The sequence below is a fragment of the Ranitomeya variabilis genome, chromosome 2 (assembly GCF_051348905.1).
Source record: "Ranitomeya variabilis isolate aRanVar5 chromosome 2, aRanVar5.hap1, whole genome shotgun sequence".
Taxonomy (NCBI): domain Eukaryota; kingdom Metazoa; phylum Chordata; class Amphibia; order Anura; family Dendrobatidae; genus Ranitomeya; species Ranitomeya variabilis.
This window is the reverse complement of record NC_135233.1, coordinates 597,186,138-597,209,368: the sequence shown is the minus strand read 5'-3', so window position 1 is coordinate 597,209,368 and position 23,231 is coordinate 597,186,138. Positions and strand designations below refer to the sequence as shown.

The window sequence follows — 23,231 nt, the reverse complement described above, 5'->3', positions numbered from 1 at the left end:
CAAATGTTGGGATCCACTCCCGGACTGCCACATGCAAGGCATCAATGTTAGGGTCTATCAATCGGATCAGGGATAACTTTCAATTGTGAATATACCCTTTACATTGATTTATTTCTCAGAATTTATGCCAATCCTGCTTACCGGACTTGAAATCTCGTTTCTATCCTTCCTCCTGGGGCAGATTCACACATCTGTGCAGGTTCGGAATGCAATGCACAAATCTGCTCCTGACCAAACTCAACAACCTCATATATGACAATGAGGCTTTCAAGTGGGGGTCAAAAAACCCCACAGACTTCTGAATGAGGCTTTTAAGGCTCATTTACATTTCCCTACGGAGTCTGATTGCTAATCAGCTACATACAAGTCCACCAGCGGCCATGTAAATGCCTGACTCCTATGTGAACAGGACGATCATCAATGCTATCGTTCTGTGCTTATAGATTATCATTATCCTGTTTCTCCTGATCTGAGGGCGTTAATACTTTGTATGACACACGACTTACAGATAGTTAAACTGCTGCTGGTGCCCAGCCTGGAAAAATGAGCCCCTCCAAACATAAGGGGGTATTGTATTTAAATAAGGACTGTCCAAAAATAAGCCGCCAGGTCCAATAAGCGAGCACTGCATTGGGCACTTACTTTCTGCTGTAATATGGCAGGATTAAGATATTTTCACTACCTGCAAGTTTTCTGAATGAACAGATGCCAGGAAAAAGTAAAAACAGGCCTGGCACTAAAGCGGGCAGTCTGGATCCAGCTCCGAGCATCGACTAGCTGCGACAGTAAAACACCGCCAAACAGAACACAATGGAAATGGCAACGTGTTGTATGATTGGGGCCATTATACCCTCCCGGGATATTAGCACATCGTTACTCTAGACCTCGGCGCGGTGCAGCTACGAGGACACTCTGTAACTTGCACCTTTGCGGATGCCAGTGGAGCAGGCAGCAATGTTCTCTCCTTGAGCCGTCAGGAGCCAAAAATAAAAGTTTCCTTTTCCTCTTGTTTTTGTGGTTAGGTGCTTTCCTGACGTTACTATATTTAGGGATCGGAGGATTTGTTCGATTTCATTGTGTCATTTGTTCTGTGTTTTCTCTTTTTCTATTAATGTTGTGTAGACAGCCCCGGCCCACATGCTCTGGCCGCCCGGATATCAATCCCTTTGTGTCCTATAAGTCATAATGTCTCCACGATTAAGGGGAACTCTGGCAATCTAATTTACTAGTTTATTTAATCCGGTTGTACTTAAGGACATTTATTTTCTTTCCCCTTTATCACTATATTTAATAAATATTTGTATCTTCTGTTTGGTGGGTGATATATGCAACACCCCACTTGCTTAGAGTTGGGGGCACGGAGTTAGCCATTATACTTCTGGAAGAAACAAGCTTGGGAGCAAAGTAGTGGGAAGGGGCCAATATCCCCCTGTTGATTGGTAAGGGTTAGCAGGAAGATTAATATTGGTTTTTGGGCATGTGGCCAAATTATTCAGTGGTGAAAAATGGAAAAACAGTACCTCCTCCCTAGGTATCTATCATTCACGTTACTATGATCCATTGTAACCATCTCCAGAACGTCTCCATTGCTTCCCCCCATACTCCGGGACTCGCTACGGCAATCATTCAGACCGATTTTGCCCACCTTAAACCTTTACACTGGGTTCACACTTTGCATCCTTGGTGCAGATTTAACGCTCCGATTTCTAAACAGTGTTACTGTAACTAAAATTTGCTCATATTTTTCACACTTACTCGGTGGGTGTCCAACCACTAGGATCTGCAAAACAGGACCCTTGAGAATGGAGCAGCCATGAGCATGCCCGACCACCACTCCATTCATCTTCTATAAGACTCCCAGAAAAAGAATGAATACAGCGGTGGTTGAGCATGTGTACTGCCCCCTCCATCCTAAAAGTGACACCTTTTACCGATTGGTGCTGGAACCAGTGGTAGGACCCCCCCAGTGATATATATAGGTTACTTACGGTATTTTTCCTACTTCCCTTGCGAATTGCAAGCCCTCGTGGGCAGGGTCTTCTCTCCCGCAAATCTCCAATTTTCTCACTTTATTGTACTTGTTTTCTATCTTATATTCTAATATAATGTTATACACTGTAAATTTACCCTAAATAACCTGTGTCACCCCCTTGCCTGTGCTATTTCCTACGGCGGCCAAGTCCAATATGATAGATAGGACGCACGTAATTGTGTAACATTAATGAACTGTGAGCAGTATAAGGGGATTACTGAGTAATACACATGTCAGAGACTATTAGCACATCACATAGTTGGCACACAATGCAGGAATGCACAGATTGGAGCGGCGGGGCAGCGTGTGCCTCCTCATAGGACTCCGTATTTGGATCCTTATTAGTCTTAAGACCAAATTCACTTTTTTCCTTAAAAGTAAAAAAAAAAAAAAAGGACTTTTGAGTGTAACAAAGAGACCTTGTCCATTTATGAAACCGCCGTGCGCTGGCAGAAGAAGCGAGGGGGGTAGGGTGGCCTGCTGAATTTGGCAAGCTACCTAGAGGTTTGCATTAAATTTCTTTTGCAAGATAAACGAGCTGAAGTATATAAAAAGGCTTAGTGTACGGGAACGAGAGGACAGATACACAGCTAATAGCCCAAATCAGGATCAGTCCTCCCAAAATCCAGTGTTGACGACAATATCCAAAATGTAACCCGGGGCTTGGGATTTGTGGCTAAAGAGAAGACTGATGGCAACGTAGACCATGGCGGTGCAATGTGATCGAGGGTCCCAAGGCCAAACGCTTCCTCAATAAAGTGCCGTCATTGCTTCTCTGGAGCTAGGGAGTTGCATTATGAGTAATTTTCAAATATCCATCCAATACTGTGGCATCTGCAGGATGTCTGCATCCTTTATGGTGCTGCATGGACCAATTAAAACCTATTTTTTGTTCATTATCTGACTTCATATGCGAGGTTTTGATGGCAACCATGGAGCCTTGGCACCCGTCTGTGCATGCACAAAAATGCTGATTTTATTATTTCTATTTCCACATATATTAGTATATATATACATATATATATATACATACACACACACACACACACATATATATATATATATATATATATATATATATATATATATATATATATATATATATATATATATATATATATACACACAAACATAATATATATGGTGTATATATATGTGTATGTATATATATATATATATATATATATATATATATATACATATATACACATACATACACATACATACACACACACACGAATACATCATATAATATAAATGCTTATATACAGTATGTATAGGAATAGTGTATATATATATATATATAGACTCAGCTCTTCCATATAAACTTAAAAAAATATCTTAAATAAAACAAAAACCTTTAATAAGAAATATGTATTTTTGTAAGTTACATAATTTTATATAATTATTTACATATTTATTTATTCTAAGTCTCGATGGTAGAACCGAGTTTGTTATTTGGCACAGTTATGACTTCTCCCCGGACTGAAGGTAACTGGTTATCAGTCCCAGTAAACATCTTCGTAAAGCGGTGGTAAATATTGCTTTTTTGTGTAATTTCCCCTCTTGTGCCTGTTTATGTACGTTCTATAGACGTCCCAATCGCCCAGACGGTGTGGACACCACGGCTGGGATCAGGCGTACCTCCTCTCTGCCTGCACACCGTGTCTGGCATTACACAAGGATGCCATTATAGAAGGTGAGGCGGCCCGTCAATGCCATCCTTGTAAGGTGGCTGACTGTGTATTTGCACAGGGACAGCTCACATACTCCACATTTCTCCCGTACATGAAAGCATTTCCTGCTTCTCCCAGCTGGCACCAGACACAGCAATAAAGAGAGCAGGAGGGAAGGGCGAAACGGGAGACATGGAAATCCACCGTCCATTACATACTGCTTTACCCCCCACTAAGCAAATCTCACTCATTCTATATATAAACACATGGAAAATTTCCATTTTAGAGAGTTCCTATCACCGGGTGAAAAGTGGCCAGATGTAGCTTTTATTTTATTCCATTTTTTGTTTTATTTAAATCCGCCATACGGATCCAGAGATACGGGCCTTTTTATTTAGTGCTACTCTTTCTGGTCTTTACAAGGAGGCATGGCTAACGGGATCCTCTGGGGCATGTCTTTAGGCGCCCTGCATTATTCACTTGTGAGCCATGCCCCTTTGGTAAAAACCATAATTAGCCCCCAAATAAAAAAAAATAAAATAAAACTTCTCTGGAGCCGTATGGCAGGCTTAACCCCCCCCCACTGAATATCTGGTATAATAAAGTAGGAGCAAAAAGTGGACTTTTTTGACCTAGCGACAGGTTCTCTTTACTCTATTTCTGGTCGATATTACAGCTCATCACTCAACTTTTTCAGACTCCAGAATGGCAGATATGCCCGGTTATGATGAGATATTATAACAGGTGTCTGGTATTGCTGCTGGATTGTAAACTAGTAAAAAAAGGGTGTCCATACAGCAATGCAGGCCATGTTGGTGGTCACATCATTTGCTCAGTAAGAGATATTCATGAAAAAGAAAAAAACATGGCTGCTTTCTTCCAAAAACAGCGCCACCCTTGATCTCAGTCTGGGTGCAGAATTACAGCAGATCTCCATTTACTTCAATAAAAAGCTGTAATACCAGACTCAACCCATGGACTAGGGTGGCGCTGTTTTTGCAGGATGCAGCCATGTTTTTATAATCCAATGTCACCCCTTTACGTCAGTATTTATCCCTGCTGTATTTTTTTTTGTAGATCCGCAGTTTATCCACCATTTCTGAATGTACATTTATCTACGCACACATCTTGTATACAAACGTATGTATTTATTGCACATAAAAGAAAGCGTCATGGGTGCAGATCAGACCTAAATCTCGGGTCATTTTCTCCAAAGCTGCTGCAAACTCCCACTCGCTTTATGTTATAGATATATAGGTATATACACAGCGTAATTTCTTATATACACTCTATGTACAATCATCTGTATTTCGGTACAATTTCAGAGAGCGACTAAAAATAAAAAGGTAAAAAAAAGTCAGAAATCTATACAGCAGGACTGAGTTGGGGAGTGTTAGCGCCTTCGTGTCTTCAAGGTTTTCCAAAAGCGAAAAGCAGAGGAACTGGTTGAATTCTGCAAAAGGGAAACTGCTGGAAACCATAGTCAAGCTGTTGCAATCCTGACATGTCCAAAAGTAGCACAGACGCAAGAACAGATCACAAATATTGCATTTCATTTTTAAATGTTTACTAATGTCTAATACTGCGCAGCTTTAAATATATTTCTGAAAGGTGGAAACCATCAACAAGTAGGTTAGGTTTTTTTTTTTGTTATCTGCATATGAAGGGTGCATGTTTTGAACTATTCCTACATGAAACGTGGGCACATTAGCTTTACTGAATAAACTTGTCTTATGGTCGGCGTCACACACCTAAAGTTCACGGTGTGAGCACAGACCTTGAAGTACGGGGGTCTCCAGGCCGTACATCACAATCCATACTCAAACTGATGTGTGATGTTGGCCTAATACCCGCCATATCTTCCAACATTGTACATGTATGCGCTAACGAGCAGGTCTAAATGAAGTATTAAGGTGCATAAATTAGGAAAGAAAAAAAATGAACATTAGTTAATACTATCAAATACTTATTAAAAAATTTGCTAACCTGCTTGTTGATGGTTTCCAGGTTTTTTTGTTTTTTTTCTACATATTAAAACGTTGGCCAATATGATATAGGATACGTATAATTGAAAGCAATCATCATCTGGGTATTGATACTGCCTGTATTTTAGATAGGATGACCATAGGTCTAATGTTAATCATTTTTAAAGGGATATTCCCTTCTTGTACAATAATGGCGTATTCATAGGATATGACATAAATGTATAATAGATATGGATCCCGGTTTTTAACGCTGACGGTGGCACGAGATAAATGCAGGCACCGCTGGTTGCATCCACAGCTGCTACACATTTATGGCATCTTATAAACGTACGAAATTCAATGCGGATTGCATCCAATTCTAAATATACTACAGATGAATATATTACTAGAATATCTAGTCTTACATCCAGTACCTGCCTCAAACTAATGGTGGCGCTGTCTGCGGCTGCTTTATCTGAAGACACAGTGGCAAATTAAGGCTGCGTGCTTGCGGCAATCACAAAGCGGCGGTTCGGAGGTTCGCTAGGTGTTGTGCTTCGGATTAAAACCTTGAAATAAAAGTATTTTTTATTATACTATAAAAACAAAGGAAATGTTAAGGTGCTGAGAACGGCTGCTAGAACATAAGGACTCAACATAGCAGGCTCTTAAAGGGGTTTTCCAGGACATAACAAAAAGTTAGATTGATAGGGGTCCAGCGCCTTTACAGCGCTATACATACATATGGAAGCATGGCGGTGCTTAGCCCAATTCACTTGAAAGTAGGGATGTGCTCCTGTGCTTTTGCAAAAATGGTCGAGGTCCTTAAAAGGGTTACTCCCATCTTCATAGATGGGAACACTGTCGGATCCTGCTTGTAAATACAAACGCTTTTGCAAGTTACCGCTTATTAACCCTTTTATGACTGTAGGTACTTTAATTTATGCATTTTCGTTTTTTGCTCCCCTTCTTCCCAAGGCCATATCTTTTTTATTTTTCGGTCAATATGGCCCTGTGAGGGCTTGTTTTTTTGCGGGACGAGTCGTACTTGACGTTTCATTTTGGATGGGGCGATTTGAACTTTTATATTTAAAAAATTTTTTTTTTTTTACTTTTGGCATGCTTCAATATTCTCCGTGGGAGACTAGAAGCTGCCATAACCTGATCGACTCTGCTTCATACAGGCGATGATCAGATCGCCTTTATGTAGCAGAATGGCTGACTTGCTATGAGCGCCGACCACCGGGCGACGTTCATAGTAATCCGGCAGTGACAACCATAGAGGACTGCAGGAGGCCTCTGGTTGCCATGCCAACCCATCGGTGATCCGCGATCACATGATGGGGGTCATCGATTTCCGATGCACTTGCCGGAAGCGCGTGTTAAATGCCGCAGTCAAGAGTTTGACATCGGCATTTAACGGGTTAACAGCTGCGGGAGGATCGCGATTCCTCCTGTGGCTGTTAGCAGCACATGTCAGCTGTTCAAAACACCTGACATGTGCCAGAAAATCCGGAACCCACATCAAAGGGAGGGTGTCTGACATCGGAGTATTATTACGCCAGATATAGAAAAGGGGTTATAGTTTCTAGTAGCTTTTGAGATATTTACACTTTTCTTTCGTTTACTGCTTGTTGCCTAGGAGACCTACCACCGCTGCTGTCTAGCTTGTAAGCACTGCACCGAAGCTGGACGGTATTAAAAGGTAACAGCGCGCTCCATCGATTATGTCCAGTTTCAAAACAGGGCTTACAAGCTCGACAGAAAAGAGCTTGTAAGAACTGTGCGCATGTTCTGCTGTCTAGCAGCGATGGTCGGTCTCCAAGGCAACAAGTTGTGAACAAATAAATGTTAATATCTCAAACACGGATTTAAATTTAAAAAAGCAGTAAATTACAAAGTTGTTTGTATTTACAATCCCTATCCAACAATACCCATTTATGAAACCAGGAATAATATTTTAAGATGCGCCATCAATGTCCTAGAAAACCCCCTTTAGGCTGGCTATACACAGAAGACCCATTGTAAACCTCATGTATATAGGGGCCGTCAAACTGTTCCCCCAATCTTCTCCCATTAATTGGGGTATTTATGTTAGGTGTATGACCCACATGATAAATCATCATCATCATCCAGATTGCTTCACAGGAAAATCATCACACTACTGAGTGAGAAAGGCAATTAATTAAAAAAATGATCGTAGTTTCCTACAGGTTTTGGTTGTCTGTCTCTTCCCTCCAGTCTCAGTGAATGGTCCTGGCTTTTCCTTAAAGAGAACCTGCTACAAAAATAAGCACATTTAGGCAAGTTTTTGGGTTCACCCACTCTCTTAGCATCTTTGGTGCCGTCTGAAAGCATGACCTTTAACCTCATGAGTCTTATGATTAATTGACACCTTTGGTGTAAAGACTGGACACCGTCCCTCCGAATCCAGATTGTATGAAATCAATTTCTTATGAAGCCTGGTGCCGGCAGAGGATTCTTCTTCACACAGTCAAGGATTATTCTTGCCCAAACCCCTCTGTTTCCTCGATGGCAAAAAGCAATTTTTCCTTGAGCTGCTCGTAGCTCTTGTAAGGAGGTAAATCCAATCTATTAAAACTAAAGAGACAGGCGGAAACAATCAGAGGTATTCTACTTTCATCATTGCCAGCAACCATCCCTACTTTGTGAGAGGCAGTCACAGTTCAAGGAATCAGTAAAACTGGTTAAAGGGGTTGACCAGTGAAAGAAAATTCGTGGGGTAAGTGATCACTTAGTGATTGGTGCAGACGCGCACCGATCGGCAGAAGGGTGCCCAATTGTCCCGGGTAGAATTAGGGCAGTGTACATTCTCGATCGCCGCTAGGGTTGCCGAAAAAAGCAGAGCACAGGGCCATAGAGAATGAATGGAGTAGCTGTAAGGTATGTGCACTGCTATGCCACGTTAGACCCCTTCTGACGATCAGCGTGGGTCCCAGCGGTCAGTATGTGAACATCCACCCTACAGATAGGTAATACCTTATTTTCCCTGGACAACCCCTTTAATGAAAGCTAAGGATATTAGACATGAGTGCATCCTAAATAACAAAGATTTGGTCCCACCATTCAATGTATGATGGCCGTGTTCTTAACTTACCAGGTGTGACTTCGAGGAAGCCAAGTGTCTTTCCCAACCTTGTCAATGCAGAACTTCTGATGTCCATTGCTACCTGTAAAATATAACCAGCATGGTGAAGTCATGGGAAGGTGAGGGAACCTAAAAAAAAAAGAATGGATCTATCAATAAGACCTTTTTAAATGACTTAGAAGACGTATTCCCTTTATATGCATTTCTAGGATAAGCTGAGGATGGAAGTGCAGCCACCTTTCCTTCACAGCTAATGAGACAATGGATCACGTTCTCCCAAAGAGTGAGGGTCCTAGAAATGGGGCCCACAACTATCAAGTATTTTTGTCATATTCCATGGATGGAAATTCTGCTTTAAAATATGACAAATGCTAGAATGGTTCTAATGAAACATAGAACTTCATCCCACTAACAAACACATCGATATCAAACTGTATACGACATCGATGATGGTGGTCGTATGCTTATGGTATGGGCATTTTAAGGTGCGCCTGGATATCTTCTCAGGTAAACAAAACAGATATAATGATATTATTAGAAAAATGAACACTAACCAATTAGTTCTGAGAATCCTCCTACGGGAAGTCGGCACGTGCCCGTCACAAACTGCAGAAGCCGGATCCGTTTCTCATTGTCCATCTCTTTTACCATCTGCCAATGACCAGAAGGACCATGTAAGGTTGCTTGAGGGGAACGCGCCCAATCAATGACCAAAATCACAAAACGTTATAAAAGGGGCACAGAGCTGCGACCTCAAAAGTCTGTGTGGAATGGATTGTGCTTTCCTAATATGCCACCAGCTGAGGGAGGACTGTATGCTTTACTCATCAGTGGCCACATAGATGGCCTTTAGTAGTCAATGACCATCCAAGTAGCTGCCCAGAAAGTCTAGGGAAGCATCCTACCTGCCAGAACCACTGGACTTGTTTGCTGTTCTTGGTGTAGTGCCGGTAGATGGTGTTTTTCTGCCAATCATTCAGATCAATCTCCTGCATCCCACAAAGCATGAGCTGAATCACAGAATAAAAGCTTAGAACCAGACAGCCAACAATATAATAATACACATAGATCACTAGCCAGATCTCTCACCTCCAGCTCCTTCTCATCAAAGTATCGCAACCATTCCAAAGGAGCAACTTCATTGAAGCCATCTAGAAAAGCGTTGGTCTGCTCCTCCACTCCACGAGTGAATCTCCAGTCGGTAAGAAGCCTAGGGGCAAGAGACATAAGACGTGGTAAATCGCTAGTAAATCGTGCAAACTGGTGACTGATCAAGGAGCAGTAGATATCCGGCAGACATACGTGATAAATTCTTCCTTGTTCTCCTCGGTTACTCTGATGTTCTCACCACCTTCTTTCAGTTTATGAGAAGTCACCTCCCCTAAGATCTCCATATCTTGCACAAAATAAAGCTCCAAGTCACATTCTTCCAAACTGTTTTCTCTACAGGAAAAAAAAATGAATAAGAAAGTCTGGCATTGTAGATTGCTGATACTAAAAATGCAGGAGATAGTAATAGCGAGATTGTAGGAGATTGTAGCTTATAGGAAAGTGGGGAGAAAAGGAGGACTCATGTGGGCAGCATGAACGGCCACTGGATCAAGCAATAGGTATGAAATTAAAGGGATATTCCCATCACTTTAAGAGAAGGCATATTACTAAGACAGATCGTTAGTTTATAATTCTAAGAGAGCCCTACGCTGTGGCGCTGATTTTCCAGCCACCCAACTTTGCAGTGAACGGCAACCTGCCCCATTCATATTGGATAAAAATGGGCTGACGAATAATTTTTCCCAAACTACATCAATTTTTTAGTCTCATGATGCAGTCGGTGCAGATCACAGGCCAATAAAAAAATCCAATTTTTTTTTTTTAAATGATTACACTAGTTCATACGCCAGTCAGAACCATCGGTTGATCATTTTACCAAACCTGCCGACGTTCGTTCATTCTGGTGGACATCATTCATTTCACATGACTTTGGACTAGTGTGTATGGGATCTGTAATTCAGTGCTGAAATTCCTTCATTTTCAGAACCTGTGAGAGACTCAGAGGTCGGACCCCCCACAAATTATGACGCGATTGACATACCATTACTTTATAGGATGGAATTTCCATTTTAAGACCTTTAGTATAATTGGCACCATTGAGACTTGATCTTCACTTATCAAAAAAAACGTGTGCACAGCTCCAAAAGGTGGAGCCTAGGTAGGTTCCAAAACCTTAGTGATATATATAGAAAAGACCTGGCACTCAACTTGTAATGTATGCAAGCGGTTTTTATTCCAAATGCAGTAACAGCAAAATTTAGCTGTTACTGCATTTGGAATAAAAACCGCTTGCATACATTACAAGTTGAGTGCCAGGTCTTTTCTATATATATTGATCTTCACTTATGTCTCAGATGGCCACAGAGGGAATTGTACGAACACATAGACGATATATGTGAATAGTTCCATGATGCAGCATGTCGTAAAACGTAAGCACATCGGGCCTACGGAGGGCACAGCGATAACATGGTCACTGCTCCTGGGCACTTACTTTATCCACATGATGGAATTGTAGAATTCTGGGTCGATGGATTCCAGGTCTTTCAATGTCGGCTTCTTGTTTAGCATCCGCTTGTAGAACGGTAAAGTGAATCCTGTATCTATGAACTTCCCATGGTAAAGAGCCTGAAGAAGACATTATTGCAGAGTTTATTTTGAAGGACAGACAAGAGACGGCATCACTGTTAGCAAGCATTCCCCACTTACCATAGCTATAAAGCGGCCGATGAATCGGAAGTAGGTGAGGTGGTCGGGGTTGATGGACGAGGCTGGGTTTATCTGTAAGCAGTAGTTATTTTTCCCGGCATACTCAAACAGACAGTACATGGGGTTCAGCACCTCGTGGGACAGCAAGAAGAACCACTCCCTGAAGAAAGATACAGCGGATGTGTGGAGGAAGAGCGAAGGCGGCAAGTATAGAAGACGAACATGGCCGACAATTACTAACTGAATTATCACCCCATTTGTTAATCCATAAAGAGTTGTGGGATCCCGCGAGAACAGTCTAAAGGATCAAGGGTGGTCGGCTCCATGTTGAGAGCTTCCCATATCCTGTCCGTGGTTCTACCCTGTGGTAGAACAGCATGACGTAACCTACCATAGGGTAAAACCACTGGGAGGACACAGAGAGAGAGAGGAGCCAGGAGCCAAGGAACCACGGAGGACACAAGAGTCTAAAAGAGTAGGTAGGATGCAAGAATTCAGGTCAAGGCACTGGGTGGATGCAGACATGAGAACCACGGACCAGAAGAAACAACAACGCATAATAATGTCAAGGTGAAGGACTGAAGGCAGAGAAATCCCAAAAGTACCAAGGAGAAAAACACCTAAAAGGATATAGCTATACATAGCACACAAGTGATGGAAATAGATGCACAAATACATGTATGTGACCACAGGTCCAACTGCACTGCACGATTATTGTTCCCAGGAAGACTGTTCGCTATAATCGTGCAGTGTAAACAGGCATGCTGGTTTGTCGGGTGAAATGATCTTTTGGTTTGCACTGAAGAGCGTGGTTTTTGGCAGTGCTGCTTCCTGTGTAAAAAGAACCTGCGCTGACGAGAAAAATGTCAGCCTATGCACACTGAATCATCTGTCATTGATCATTCAGGGCACAACTGAAGCGCGGCCGCCTGTGTCAACAGGACATTAAATGACCACCGACTGGAAAATATTTACCACCGCAAAATCAGGAAAGGTTAATGACCTATTAGTCTATGTCATGCCCCCCCACCTACAGTTGTTGAGGCAGCTACGATACCCACACAGTCTCATGAAAAGTACAATTAATTATAATATGACTTGTGTAGTGGACTCCTCGGGCCACAACTGGATCAGTAACTGTATCCTCAAGGCATTACATGCATCTCTCCGCTCCCAATATAAGGTCACAAAGCAGAGTGACCCATTACTATTGATAGTAATGGTGCTCACCAATTACTTCTAGTGGCGCAAACACATACAGTAGAGAAGGTATGGTCTTCTTATAACATGATACATAAGCTTGCAGGTACTACAGCTATATGTCAGATTAAACAGAGTAGTGCACATAAAAATCTTTAATCTCTACCAACCTGGCGATTCCTCCATAGTCCAAACCTTCCTCTCCACGCATTATGATGTACAGACGGCGTCGGAGATCGTATGGTTTCATGTTCATGATCTAAGGTAATGATCACACCAGTTACTTGTAAAATTATTATACCACAGGTCAATGGCTTTTCTCCACTAGCCGTGCACCTTATACAGTTGTCAGGCAAACATTTGTCCAGCCGACAACCCCCCATTCCCGATATATATGCACGTCTGGCCGTGCATGCATGTACAAGGAAAGAGGAGGAAGGCGATGTCGAATATCTCTGGTGTCAGCTTATTTCCTAGCTCTGTGTTTCTCCCAGTAATATAGGCTGGATGTGAGGTCTACGCCTCTCTCTCCCAGTAATATAGGCTGGATGTGAGGTCTATGCCTCTCTCTCAGTAATATAGGCTGGATGTGAGGTCTATGCCTCTTTCTCCCAGTAATATAGGCTGGATGTGAGGTCTATGCCTCTCTCTCCCAGTAATATAGGCTGAATGTGAGGTCTATGCCTCTCGCTCCCAGTAATATAGGCTGGATGTGAGGTCTATGCCTCTCTCTCCCAGTAATATAGGCTGGATGTGAGGTCTATGCCTCTCTCTCCCAGTAATATAGGCTGGATGTGAGGTCTATGCCTCTCTCTCCCAGTAATATAGGCTGGTTGTGAGGTCTATGCCTCTCTCCCAGTAATATAGGCTGGATGTGAGGTCTGTGCCTCTCTCTCCCAGTAATATAGGCTGGATGTGAGGTCTATGCCTCTCTCTCCCAGTAATATAGGCTGGTTGTGAGGTCTATGCCTCTCTCTCCCAGTAATATAGGCTGAATGTGAGGTCTATGCCTCTCGCTCCCAGTAATATAGGCTGGATGTGAGGTCTATGCCTCTCTCTCCCAATAATATAGGCTAAATGTGAGGTCTATGCCTCTCGCTCCCAGTAATATAGGCTGGATGTGGGGTCTATGCCTCTCTCTCCCAGTAATATAGGCTGGATGTGAGGTCTATGCCTCTCTCCCAGTAATATAGGCTGAATGTGAGGTCTATGCCTCTCTCTCCTAGTAATATAGGCTGAATATGAGGTCTATGTCTCTCTCCCAGTAATATAGGCTGGATGTGAAGTCTATGCCTCTCTCCCAGTAATATAGGCTGGATGTGAGCTCTGTGTGTCTCTCTCTCCCGGTAATATAGGCTGGATGTGAGGGCTATGCCTCTCACTCCCAGTAATATAGGCTGGATGTGAGGTCTATGCCTCTCTCTCCCAGTAATATAGGCTGGATGTGAGGTCTATGCCTCTCTCTCCCAGTAATATAGGCTGGTTGTGAGGTCTATGCATCTCTCTCCCAGTAATATAGGCTGGATGTGAGGTCTATGCCTCTCTCTCCCAGTAATATAGGCTGGATGTGAGGTCTATGCCTCTTTCTCCCAGTAATATAGGCTGGATGTGAGGTCTATGCCTCTCTCTCCCAGTAATATAGGCTGGATGTGAGGTCTATGCCTCTCTCTCCCAGTAATATAGGCTGGATGTGAGGTCTATGCCTCTTTCTCCCAGTAATATAGGCTTGATGTGAGGTCTATGCCTCTCTCTCCCTGTAATATAGGCTGGATGTGAGGTCTATGCCTCTCTCCCAGTAATATAGGCTGAATGTGAGGTCTATGCCTCTCTCTCCTAGTAATATAGGCTGAATGTGAGGTCTATGCTTCTCTCCCAGTAATATAGTCTGGATGTGAGGTCTATGCCTCTCTCTCCCAGTAATATAGGCTGGTTGTGAGGTCTATGCCTCTCTCCCAGTAATATAGGCTGGATGTGAGGTCTATGCCTCTCGCTCCCAGTAATATAGGCTGGATGTGAGGTCTATGCCTCTCTCTCCCAGTAATATAGGCTGGATGTGAGGTCTATGCCCCTCTCTCACAGTAATATAGGCTGGATGTGAGGTATATGCCTCTCTCTCCCAGTAATATAGGCTGGTTGTGAGGTCTATGCCTCTCTCCCAGTAATATAGGCTGGATGTGAGGTCTGTGCCTCTCTCTCCCAGTAATATAGGCTGGATGTGAGGTCTATGCCTCTCTCTCCCAGTAATATAGGCTGGTTGTGAGGTCTATGTCTCTCTCTCCCAGTAATATAGGCTGAATGTGAGGTCTATGCCTCTCACTCCCAGTAATATAGGCTGTATGTGAGGTCTATGCCTCTCTCTCCCAGTAATATAGGCTGGATGTGAGGTCTATGCCTCTCTCTCCCAGTAATATAGGCTGGTTGTGAGGTCTATGCCTCTCTCTCCCAGTAATATAGGCTGGATGTGAGGTCTATGCCTCTCTCTCCCAGTAATATAGGCTGGATGTGAGGTCTATGCCTCTCTCTCCCAGTAATATAGGCTGGATGTGAGGTCTATGCCTCTCTCTCCCAGTAATATAGGCTGGATGTGAGGTCTATGCCTCTCTCTCCCAGTAATATAGGCTGGTTGTGAGGTCTATGCCTCTCTCTCCCAGTAATATAGGCTGGATGTGAGGTCTGTGCCTCTCTCTCCCAGTAATATAGGCTGGATGTGAGGTCTGTGCCTCTCTCTCCCAGTAATATAGGCTGGTTGTGAGGTCTATGCCTCTCTCTCCCAGTAATATAGGCTGAATGTGAGGTCTATGTCTCTCGCTCCCAGTAATATAGGCTGGATGTGAGGTATATGCCTCTCTCTCCCAATAATATAGGCTGGATGTGAGGTCTATGCCTCTCGCTCCCAGTAATATAGGCTGGATGTGGGGTCTATGCCTCTCTCTCCCAGTAATATAGGCTGGATGTGAGGTCTATGCCTCTCTCTCCCAGTAATATAGGCTGGATGTGAGGTCTATGCCTCTCTCCCAGTAATATAGGCTGAATGTGAGGTCTATGCCTCTCTCTCCTAGTAATATAGGCTGAATGTGAGGTCTATGTCTCTCTCTCCCAGTAATATAGGCTGGATGTGAGGTCTATGCCTCTCTCCCAGTAATATAGGCTGGATGTGAGCTCTGTGTGTCTCTCTCTCCCAGTAATATAGGCTGGATGTGAGGTCTATGCCTCTCTCCCAGTAATATAGGCTGGATGTGAGGTCTATGACTCTCTCTCCCAGTAAAATAGGCTGAATGTGAGGTCTGTTTCTCATTCGCAGCAGCATATGCAGGATGTGACGTCTATGCCTCTCTCTCCCAGTAATATAGGCTGAATGGGAGATCTATGCCTCTCTCTCCCAGTAATATAGGCTGGATGTGAGATCTGTGTGTTTCTCCCAGTAATATAGTCTGGATGCGAGTTGTGTGTGTCTCTTTGTGTAATATAGGTTGGATATGAACTGTGTGTATGCCCAGGATACTGCTGTCTATTTAGCTCATTTATCAGCACAGTTTCTACAGCTTTGACCCCTCTCCACACTTTGAAAATCTGTTTACAATGGTATATGAATGTTAAAATAAAAAATTATCTAATATCTGCTGTTGGGGAAGTGATTGGGTACACACATTAGATAAAGGTCAGTCTGGCAGAAATGTAGGGGTTCAACATAATCCATAGTGTATCATTGGGGTTGTCTGACTAAATAGATTTAACCGGTCCATCCTCCAATAACAGAGGTCTTGGCTTCCTAGGAGAGCCAATGGTATACCTCCATAAGAACTTTGGGATGTAGCTGTAGGGTATGTAGGTACACCTAGGAGATAACGTTGGTGACTCCTTTGGTCCACAATGATATAATCGCACTATAATTTAACACTTACATTGCTGCAATCATAGGCTGGATATAGCCAGCATGGGAGGAGATAACTTTTTTTGTGTTAATTTTTTAGTGGCACGGCCTATACCTCATAGTCTTCCTTTGTCCTCCACCCCCAACAAAACAAACAAAAAAAAAAAACATATGAGAGCTACAGATCCATCCCGTTAAGTTTGCACTGTGAGCCAAGAGCTTCAGCCAACGTGTCTGGGTGGGTCTGGTTACAACGTGACCCTGATGCATGAAATACTGAGCTTGTGCTCCATAGACTACATTTCACAGATGGTATGGCTAAATCACCTCCTTTGTATATTGTCATATTGTCTCATGTTACCTGCTGGAAGGAGTCCTCGAATAACGTCTGCCTGGCTACGCTGATCTTCACGTGGCTCGGGAGTGTGTTTGACTAAGGATAATGAACACAATATAAAATTAAAGGCTATGGACACCTTTGACATGGAAAAAAATAGTTTTTACATAGGGTTGTGGTTACTGTTAGATGATACAATTTCGCTAAGTTTAACGGTGCAATTTTCATTCCTTCAATCATATTTATCATATAAACTGTTGTACAGTTTGCAACCTTATCTACATTTCAAGTTTTTCTTTTGTGGGAGTGTCCCTCTCAGTAATATAGGCTGAATGTCTCTCTTTGTAATATAAGCTGGATGTGAGGTATGTGTGTTTCTTAAGTAATATAGGGGGCATGTGAGGTCTGTGTGTCTCTCCCAGTAATATAGGCTGGATGTTAACTCTGTATCTCTATCCCAGTAATATAGGCTGGATGTGAGCTCTGTGTGTCTCTCCCAGTAATATAGGCTGGATGTGAGCTCTGTGTGTCTCCCAGTAATATAGGCTGGATGTGATCTCTGTGTGTCTCTCCCTGTAATATAGGCTGGATGTGAGCTCTGTGTGTCTCCCAGTAATATAGGCTGGATGTGAGATCTGTGTGTCTCCCAGTAATATAGGCTGGATGTGAGATCTGTGTGTCTCCCAGTAATATAGGCTGGATGTGAGATCTGTGTGTCTCTCCCTGTAATATAGGCTGGATGTGAGCTCTGTGTGTCTCCCAGTAATATAGGCTGGATGTGAGATCTGTGTGTCTCTCCCTGTAATATAGGCTGGATGTGAGCTCTGTGTGTCTCCCAGTAATATAGGCTGCATGTCAGATCTGTGTGTCTCTCCCAGTAATATAGGCTGGATGTGAGCTCTGGGTGTCTCTCCCAGTAATATAGGCTGGATGTGAGCTCTGTGTGTCTCCCAGTAATATAGGCTGGATGTGAGATCTGTGTCTCTCCCAGTAATATAGGCTGGATGTGAGCTCTGTGTGTATCTCCCAGTAATATAGGCTGGATGTGAGATCTGTGTGTCTCTCCCAGTAATACAGGCTGGATGTGAGGTCTGTTTGTCTCTCCCAGTAATATAGGCTGGATGTGAGATCTGTGTGTCTCTCCCAGTAATATAGGCTGGATGTGAGATCTGTGTGTCTCTCCCAGTAATATAGGCTGGATGTGAGCTCTGTTTGTCTCTCCCAGTAATATAGGCTGGATGTGAGCTTTGTGTGTCTCCCAGTAATATAGGCTGGATGTGAGTGCTGTGTGTCTCTCCCTGTAATATAGGCTGGATGTGAGATCTGTGTGTCTCTTCCAGTAATATAGGCTGGATGTGAGGTCTGTGTGTCTCTCCCTGTAATATAGGCTGGATGTGAGTTCTGTGTATTTCTTACTGTAATATAGGCTGGATATAAAGTTTCTGTCTAGGGTACTGTTGTCTATTGAGCTCATTTATCACCACAGATTCTAATCTCCACCATGCACATTCTTTCTTATTTATGGCCTATTTTTCTATGCCCTCCCTAAGAGCGTAGAAGCTTTGTCCCCTCTCTAGACTTCGGAAATTGGTTTACAATCATCTCACTACTGCTATCTCTAACACTGAGCACGGAAAGGGTGAGAAGAGAGAGAGCCATCATGGATTTGCAATATTTTTGCAGCACACTCAGCTAGATAAAGGACCGACAGATGCTCTGCAGCAGCAAAATTTTAGATAAAAATGAATAATATTTAATATCTTAATTTTGTAATTAGGAAGCAAATGAACAATTAAAAATACCTCTGCATGAAGGTGTACGTAGCCTTTAAAGGCCGTGTTCATATTCTCTATAACATATCTAGCATAATGACTATAGTACAAAAGCAACCGATACATCCATATGGAAAAGTGGTTAAGAAAAATAAGTGGGTGAGATTTACTAGGGCATGGGAAAAGGGTTAGGAAATTTGTGGGTCATTGACAGCTGCATGGAATTTTCACAAGGCATCATTTTAAAAACTCACATGGCACAAGAACCGGAACTGATGGTACTTCCAGCGGAAACTTCGGCTTCTATCATACGCTCCTGGCGAGCCTCCTGGTTTGACCCTGTGAGAGATCATTTTAGGTCATGAATTTAATCAGGGGGCCACATACACATTAGACTGTCAGGCGAAACCTATTGGGTACCACCGACAATAGTCTAATGTGTGGGGGGCCTTTATTAGGATATTGGCTTTGCCTTGTGATATCAGGACAAGCGTCTTACACCTACCCAGAGTCAAAACCAGGTCTTGGATCCTTGAAGGTTGTGGCACGATTATTATGATCTACAAAGTATCTGATGCCTTCATTCGTATACTTCATTTCCCACCCTGGAGGAAGCGCTGGTTCCTGTATCATACTGGAGAGGAGATGAAGACGGGTCAGCTCACAGATGCTCCTACACTAACACATGGTGCACCCCAAGTCACCATACTACTACGACCATAGCTCCAGTGCCTTCATGTCCTCACCCTTGTGTCCGTGGGTCTTCCCATTGTGTGATACGCGTGTTGTGATTCACGTAATACACTCTCCCGTTATCTTGTCTCTTCTCTGAAAGAGAAAGGAGAGTGAGAACGACATTTATTGCATCATAAAGAAACTTTTTTCAACTTTAGGAATGAAAAGTCGTGAACTGGAAATGTGACAACAGGTATCGCCAAGCACATCATTCACAATCTGTCAAATAGGAGATGACGAAAGCGTTAAGAGTAACTCAAATTTTTGCAAAAATTTCCATAAATTTTTATATTGGTCCTTTAATTTCTTGCAGATAGTTGGGGGTCCGGCTCCAGAGACCTCCCCCCTGAAAAGACTACCGAGCTCAGAAGCGCCCACACAAAGCAGAGTACGGATGCAATAGGAAGTCAAATGGTCCGATTCATTAGCGCATTTGCCTCTTTTTCTTTTTGTCTAGTTTTTTATTTGCCCCTTTAAATCTATTTTATATGTGTTCGATTGCTTTTCTTTTTAAACGGTTTACCATTGTCGACTTGGTTTGAGGTTTCCAGATTTTTGCAGCTTTTTTTTTTTTTTAAATCCCCAAAACTTTTGCACAAATGTACTCCAGTCCCCCCCTCCTGAGTGATTTTACATGTTTCAAATTTTTAATGCAAATTCTGTGACATTACATTGGAAGCTTTTTTGACTTTGTGCAAAAAAACTCATTAACAGCGTGCGCCATTTTTTAAGAATTTGGAGGGGAAAAAAAACATCAAATAGAACAAGATATAATAAGAAAAGTGACTTGGGGAGAAAAAACAAAACAAAATGCAACTGATGATTCCGGACTAAAGACTTTCTGTGCTCTCTTGCCTCAGCTGTCTTTTGAGCCCCCAGGATCCGGACCCCATACAAAACAATTAGAAATTAAAAGGCAAAAAAATATACAGTGGGGCAAAAAAGTATTTAGTCAGTCAGCAATAGTGCAAGTTCCACCACTTAAAAAGATGAGAGGCGTCTGTAATTTACATCATAGGTAGACCTCAACTATGGGAGACAAACTGAGAAATAAAAATCCAGAAAATCACATTGTCTGTTTTTTTATCATTTTATTTTTATATATAAATATTTGCACAAAAAAAAAAAAAGAAAAAGTTTAGTTACTTTTTCTTTATACGGGATATACCGTAATCAATTATGTGTCAAAATGTTTAATATGAATTAAAGCACGGTTCTCTAAGGCCATGTTCACACTTCGCGGTTTTTACAGCGGATCCGCAGTGTTTCTGTAGCTGCGGGTCCGCAGCAGTTTCCATAGCGTTTACATTAACATGTAAACCCTATGGAAACCGCAAACCGCAGTGCACATGCTGCGGGAAAAACCGCGCAGAAACGCAGCGGTTTACAACCCGCAGCATGTCACTTCTTTGTGCAGAATCGCTGCGATTCTGCACCCATAGGAATGCATTGATCCGCTTACTTCCCGCATGGGGCTGTGCCCACGATGCGGCAAGTAAGCAGATACTGCGCGGTTGCTACCCGGGGTGGAGGAGAGGAGACTCTCCTCCAGGCCCTGGGAAGCATAAATAGTGTAAGAAAAAGAAGAATTAAAATAAAAAATGATGCTATACTCACCTCTCAGCGCTGCCCGCGGCCGCCCGGTCTCAGTTGCTGTGCGAACAGGACCTGCGGTGACGTCACGGTCACATGACCGTGATGACGCCGCGGTCACATGACCGTGACGTCACGAAGGTCCTTCTCGGCACAGCAACTTTGGAACCAGACCGCCGAGTGCAGCGCCGAGGAGATCGCGACGTCAGAGGGTGAGTATAGCCAATTTTTATTATTTTTAACATTACTATTGATGCTGCATATTGCTGCATATGCAGCATCAATAGTACAGGAGTAAACCCGCAGCGGAAACCGCGGAACAAACCGCGATAAATCTGCAGGGATAACCGCAGCGGGTTTGCCCTGCAGATTTATCAAATCCGCTGCGGGAGAACCCGCAAAGCACACCGCAAAGTGTGCACATAGCCTAAGAGAGCGATATTAGTGCACAACGTGATCAGATTAGAGCGGTCATATCAGCGGAGAAGACAACCCCCGCTAGATATTAAAGGAAACCTGTTGGCGGGTTTATACATATAGAAGTAGAGGTATGTCCCCCAAGTCTCTTTTTAAAGGGATCTGATGTGCCAGCCATGAGAATTTTAAAGTAAAAGTTATAAGCAAACCTTGTTGTAAGTGCACTGGGTGTGTCAATGCACTTTAAAGTCACAGTCTAAGTGCACTGACACTCCCCCAGTGCACTTGCATCCTGAATTGTATATTGTTTCTACTTCAGATTCCTCATGACTTTCACACTGGATCTTTAAAAAAATTAAAAGGGATCACTGGGGGGGGTCAAACACCACTACTTCCATATGTAAAAATGTGCCGACCGGTTCCCTTTTATTCAGTGTCTACTGCATTGCTCAACTCTTTTCAGACATATAATGTGAAGGAAAGAAAATTGTAAAGGTAGGTGTTATTTATATATATTGTTTCCCCCACAATAAGCGTCATAAAGAGCTCTCATTACCGTAGAATAAACCTACATGGAAAGATGTGGAAAGCAATGGAAAAAAATCAGACAAAATCTTAAAACTGACTACAATGGTATGTCCTGCAAATGGCTACATCGCTACAGTCAGCCATACATATATATTTCTACCAGCTCACTCACACGACAGTAGCTTCTGCCCGAGTGTCGTCTATGAAAAATAAAATGGACAGATGTACATTTTGCCTTAGATCAGGCATATTGAATCCCAACATGTCCGATCTTCGCCATCCCTGGCTTATTGGGGTACAGTCAAAATATTTTAGCCTCTACTAGACTGAGACACATAAAAAAAAAAATTCTCCATCCTCTAACAGAGCACGGTGGGATGTTGGGAGTTGCAGTCTCAGAGCAATTGATTGCAGGCCACCGTGGTGAATTGATGGCGGGCGGAATCATGACACAGAACGCAGTTTGCGTCCAAGTTTTTGCTAATTGCACACCATTATGTCAGTTTTGCTGACCTCACTCTTGCTATATATATATATATATATATATATATATATATATATATATATATATATATATATATATATATATATACACACCAATGATCTGCCAACCAGACATGTCATCTTCCCCGCTAATTTCTGGACGCGTTGGTGTAATCTGGTCGGTCAGTCCCGCCGGGCAGATGCATAAACAAGCACAGGACTGATTTCATCACTGGTCTTGGCCAGATTCTCCAGGCTTTACTGTATGAAGTTATGGGCTCCGGGGGACCAGCTGCTCATCATAGAACACCTATATAAACTCCGAAGGCCGCAATAACATATTTTTGGTAAGGTTTATCGAACGTATCACACAGCTCCACTGTTCTTCAGCACGGCCATGGCTTCCTGTGCAGGGCTCCTGCGCTCCCGCCTCAGACAGAGCCGCCTTTAAGGCAGGCGCTGAGTGTCGACGTTCTCAAGAGGGAAAGCTTAATGTTGGCCCGGGCTCAAACAGAAGCCGCCATGATGCTGCCGCCGAAACCCAGTCACACTGGCAAATCCTACAGGTTTTAACGTCTGAGCGTACCGCACCATAAGAGGAGATCAAAGCCCATATCTGGGGGCATCTCTGGTAGACCGTTCCCCCGCCATCTAGAATCATAGGATTTAGGCGGAATGAAAAATCCCGGTGGAATTACTTCCATGTGTGGTGAGATCTCATGGAAAATTCCCAAAACGAGTCAGAAACTAGGAAGTA

The 23,231-nt window shown here is 43.0% G+C and overlaps 1 protein-coding gene across 1 annotated transcript in view; it reads right to left on the bottom strand.

The window, feature by feature from the left end:
* Nucleotides 1–4,836: 4,836 nt before the first annotated feature.
* Nucleotides 4,837–23,231, bottom strand: part of WWP2 (WW domain containing E3 ubiquitin protein ligase 2) — a 54,083-nt gene continuing 35,688 nt past the window's right edge. Inside the window, exons 10-22 of the mRNA XM_077288527.1 lie at nt 19,465–19,546; nt 19,224–19,352; nt 18,973–19,057; nt 16,971–17,042; nt 12,909–12,997; nt 11,539–11,698; nt 11,324–11,457; nt 10,084–10,224; nt 9,871–9,991; nt 9,687–9,791; nt 9,336–9,432; nt 8,791–8,863; nt 4,837–8,273 (exon numbers count right to left, since the gene is read on the bottom strand). Of these exons, the coding sequence (XP_077144642.1) occupies nt 8,174–8,273; nt 8,791–8,863; nt 9,336–9,432; nt 9,687–9,791; nt 9,871–9,991; nt 10,084–10,224; nt 11,324–11,457; nt 11,539–11,698; nt 12,909–12,997; nt 16,971–17,042; nt 18,973–19,057; nt 19,224–19,352; nt 19,465–19,546 (1,388 nt within the window). The 3' untranslated portion in view covers nt 4,837–8,173. The remainder of the gene's footprint in view (nt 8,274–8,790; nt 8,864–9,335; nt 9,433–9,686; nt 9,792–9,870; nt 9,992–10,083; nt 10,225–11,323; nt 11,458–11,538; nt 11,699–12,908; nt 12,998–16,970; nt 17,043–18,972; nt 19,058–19,223; nt 19,353–19,464; nt 19,547–23,231) is intronic.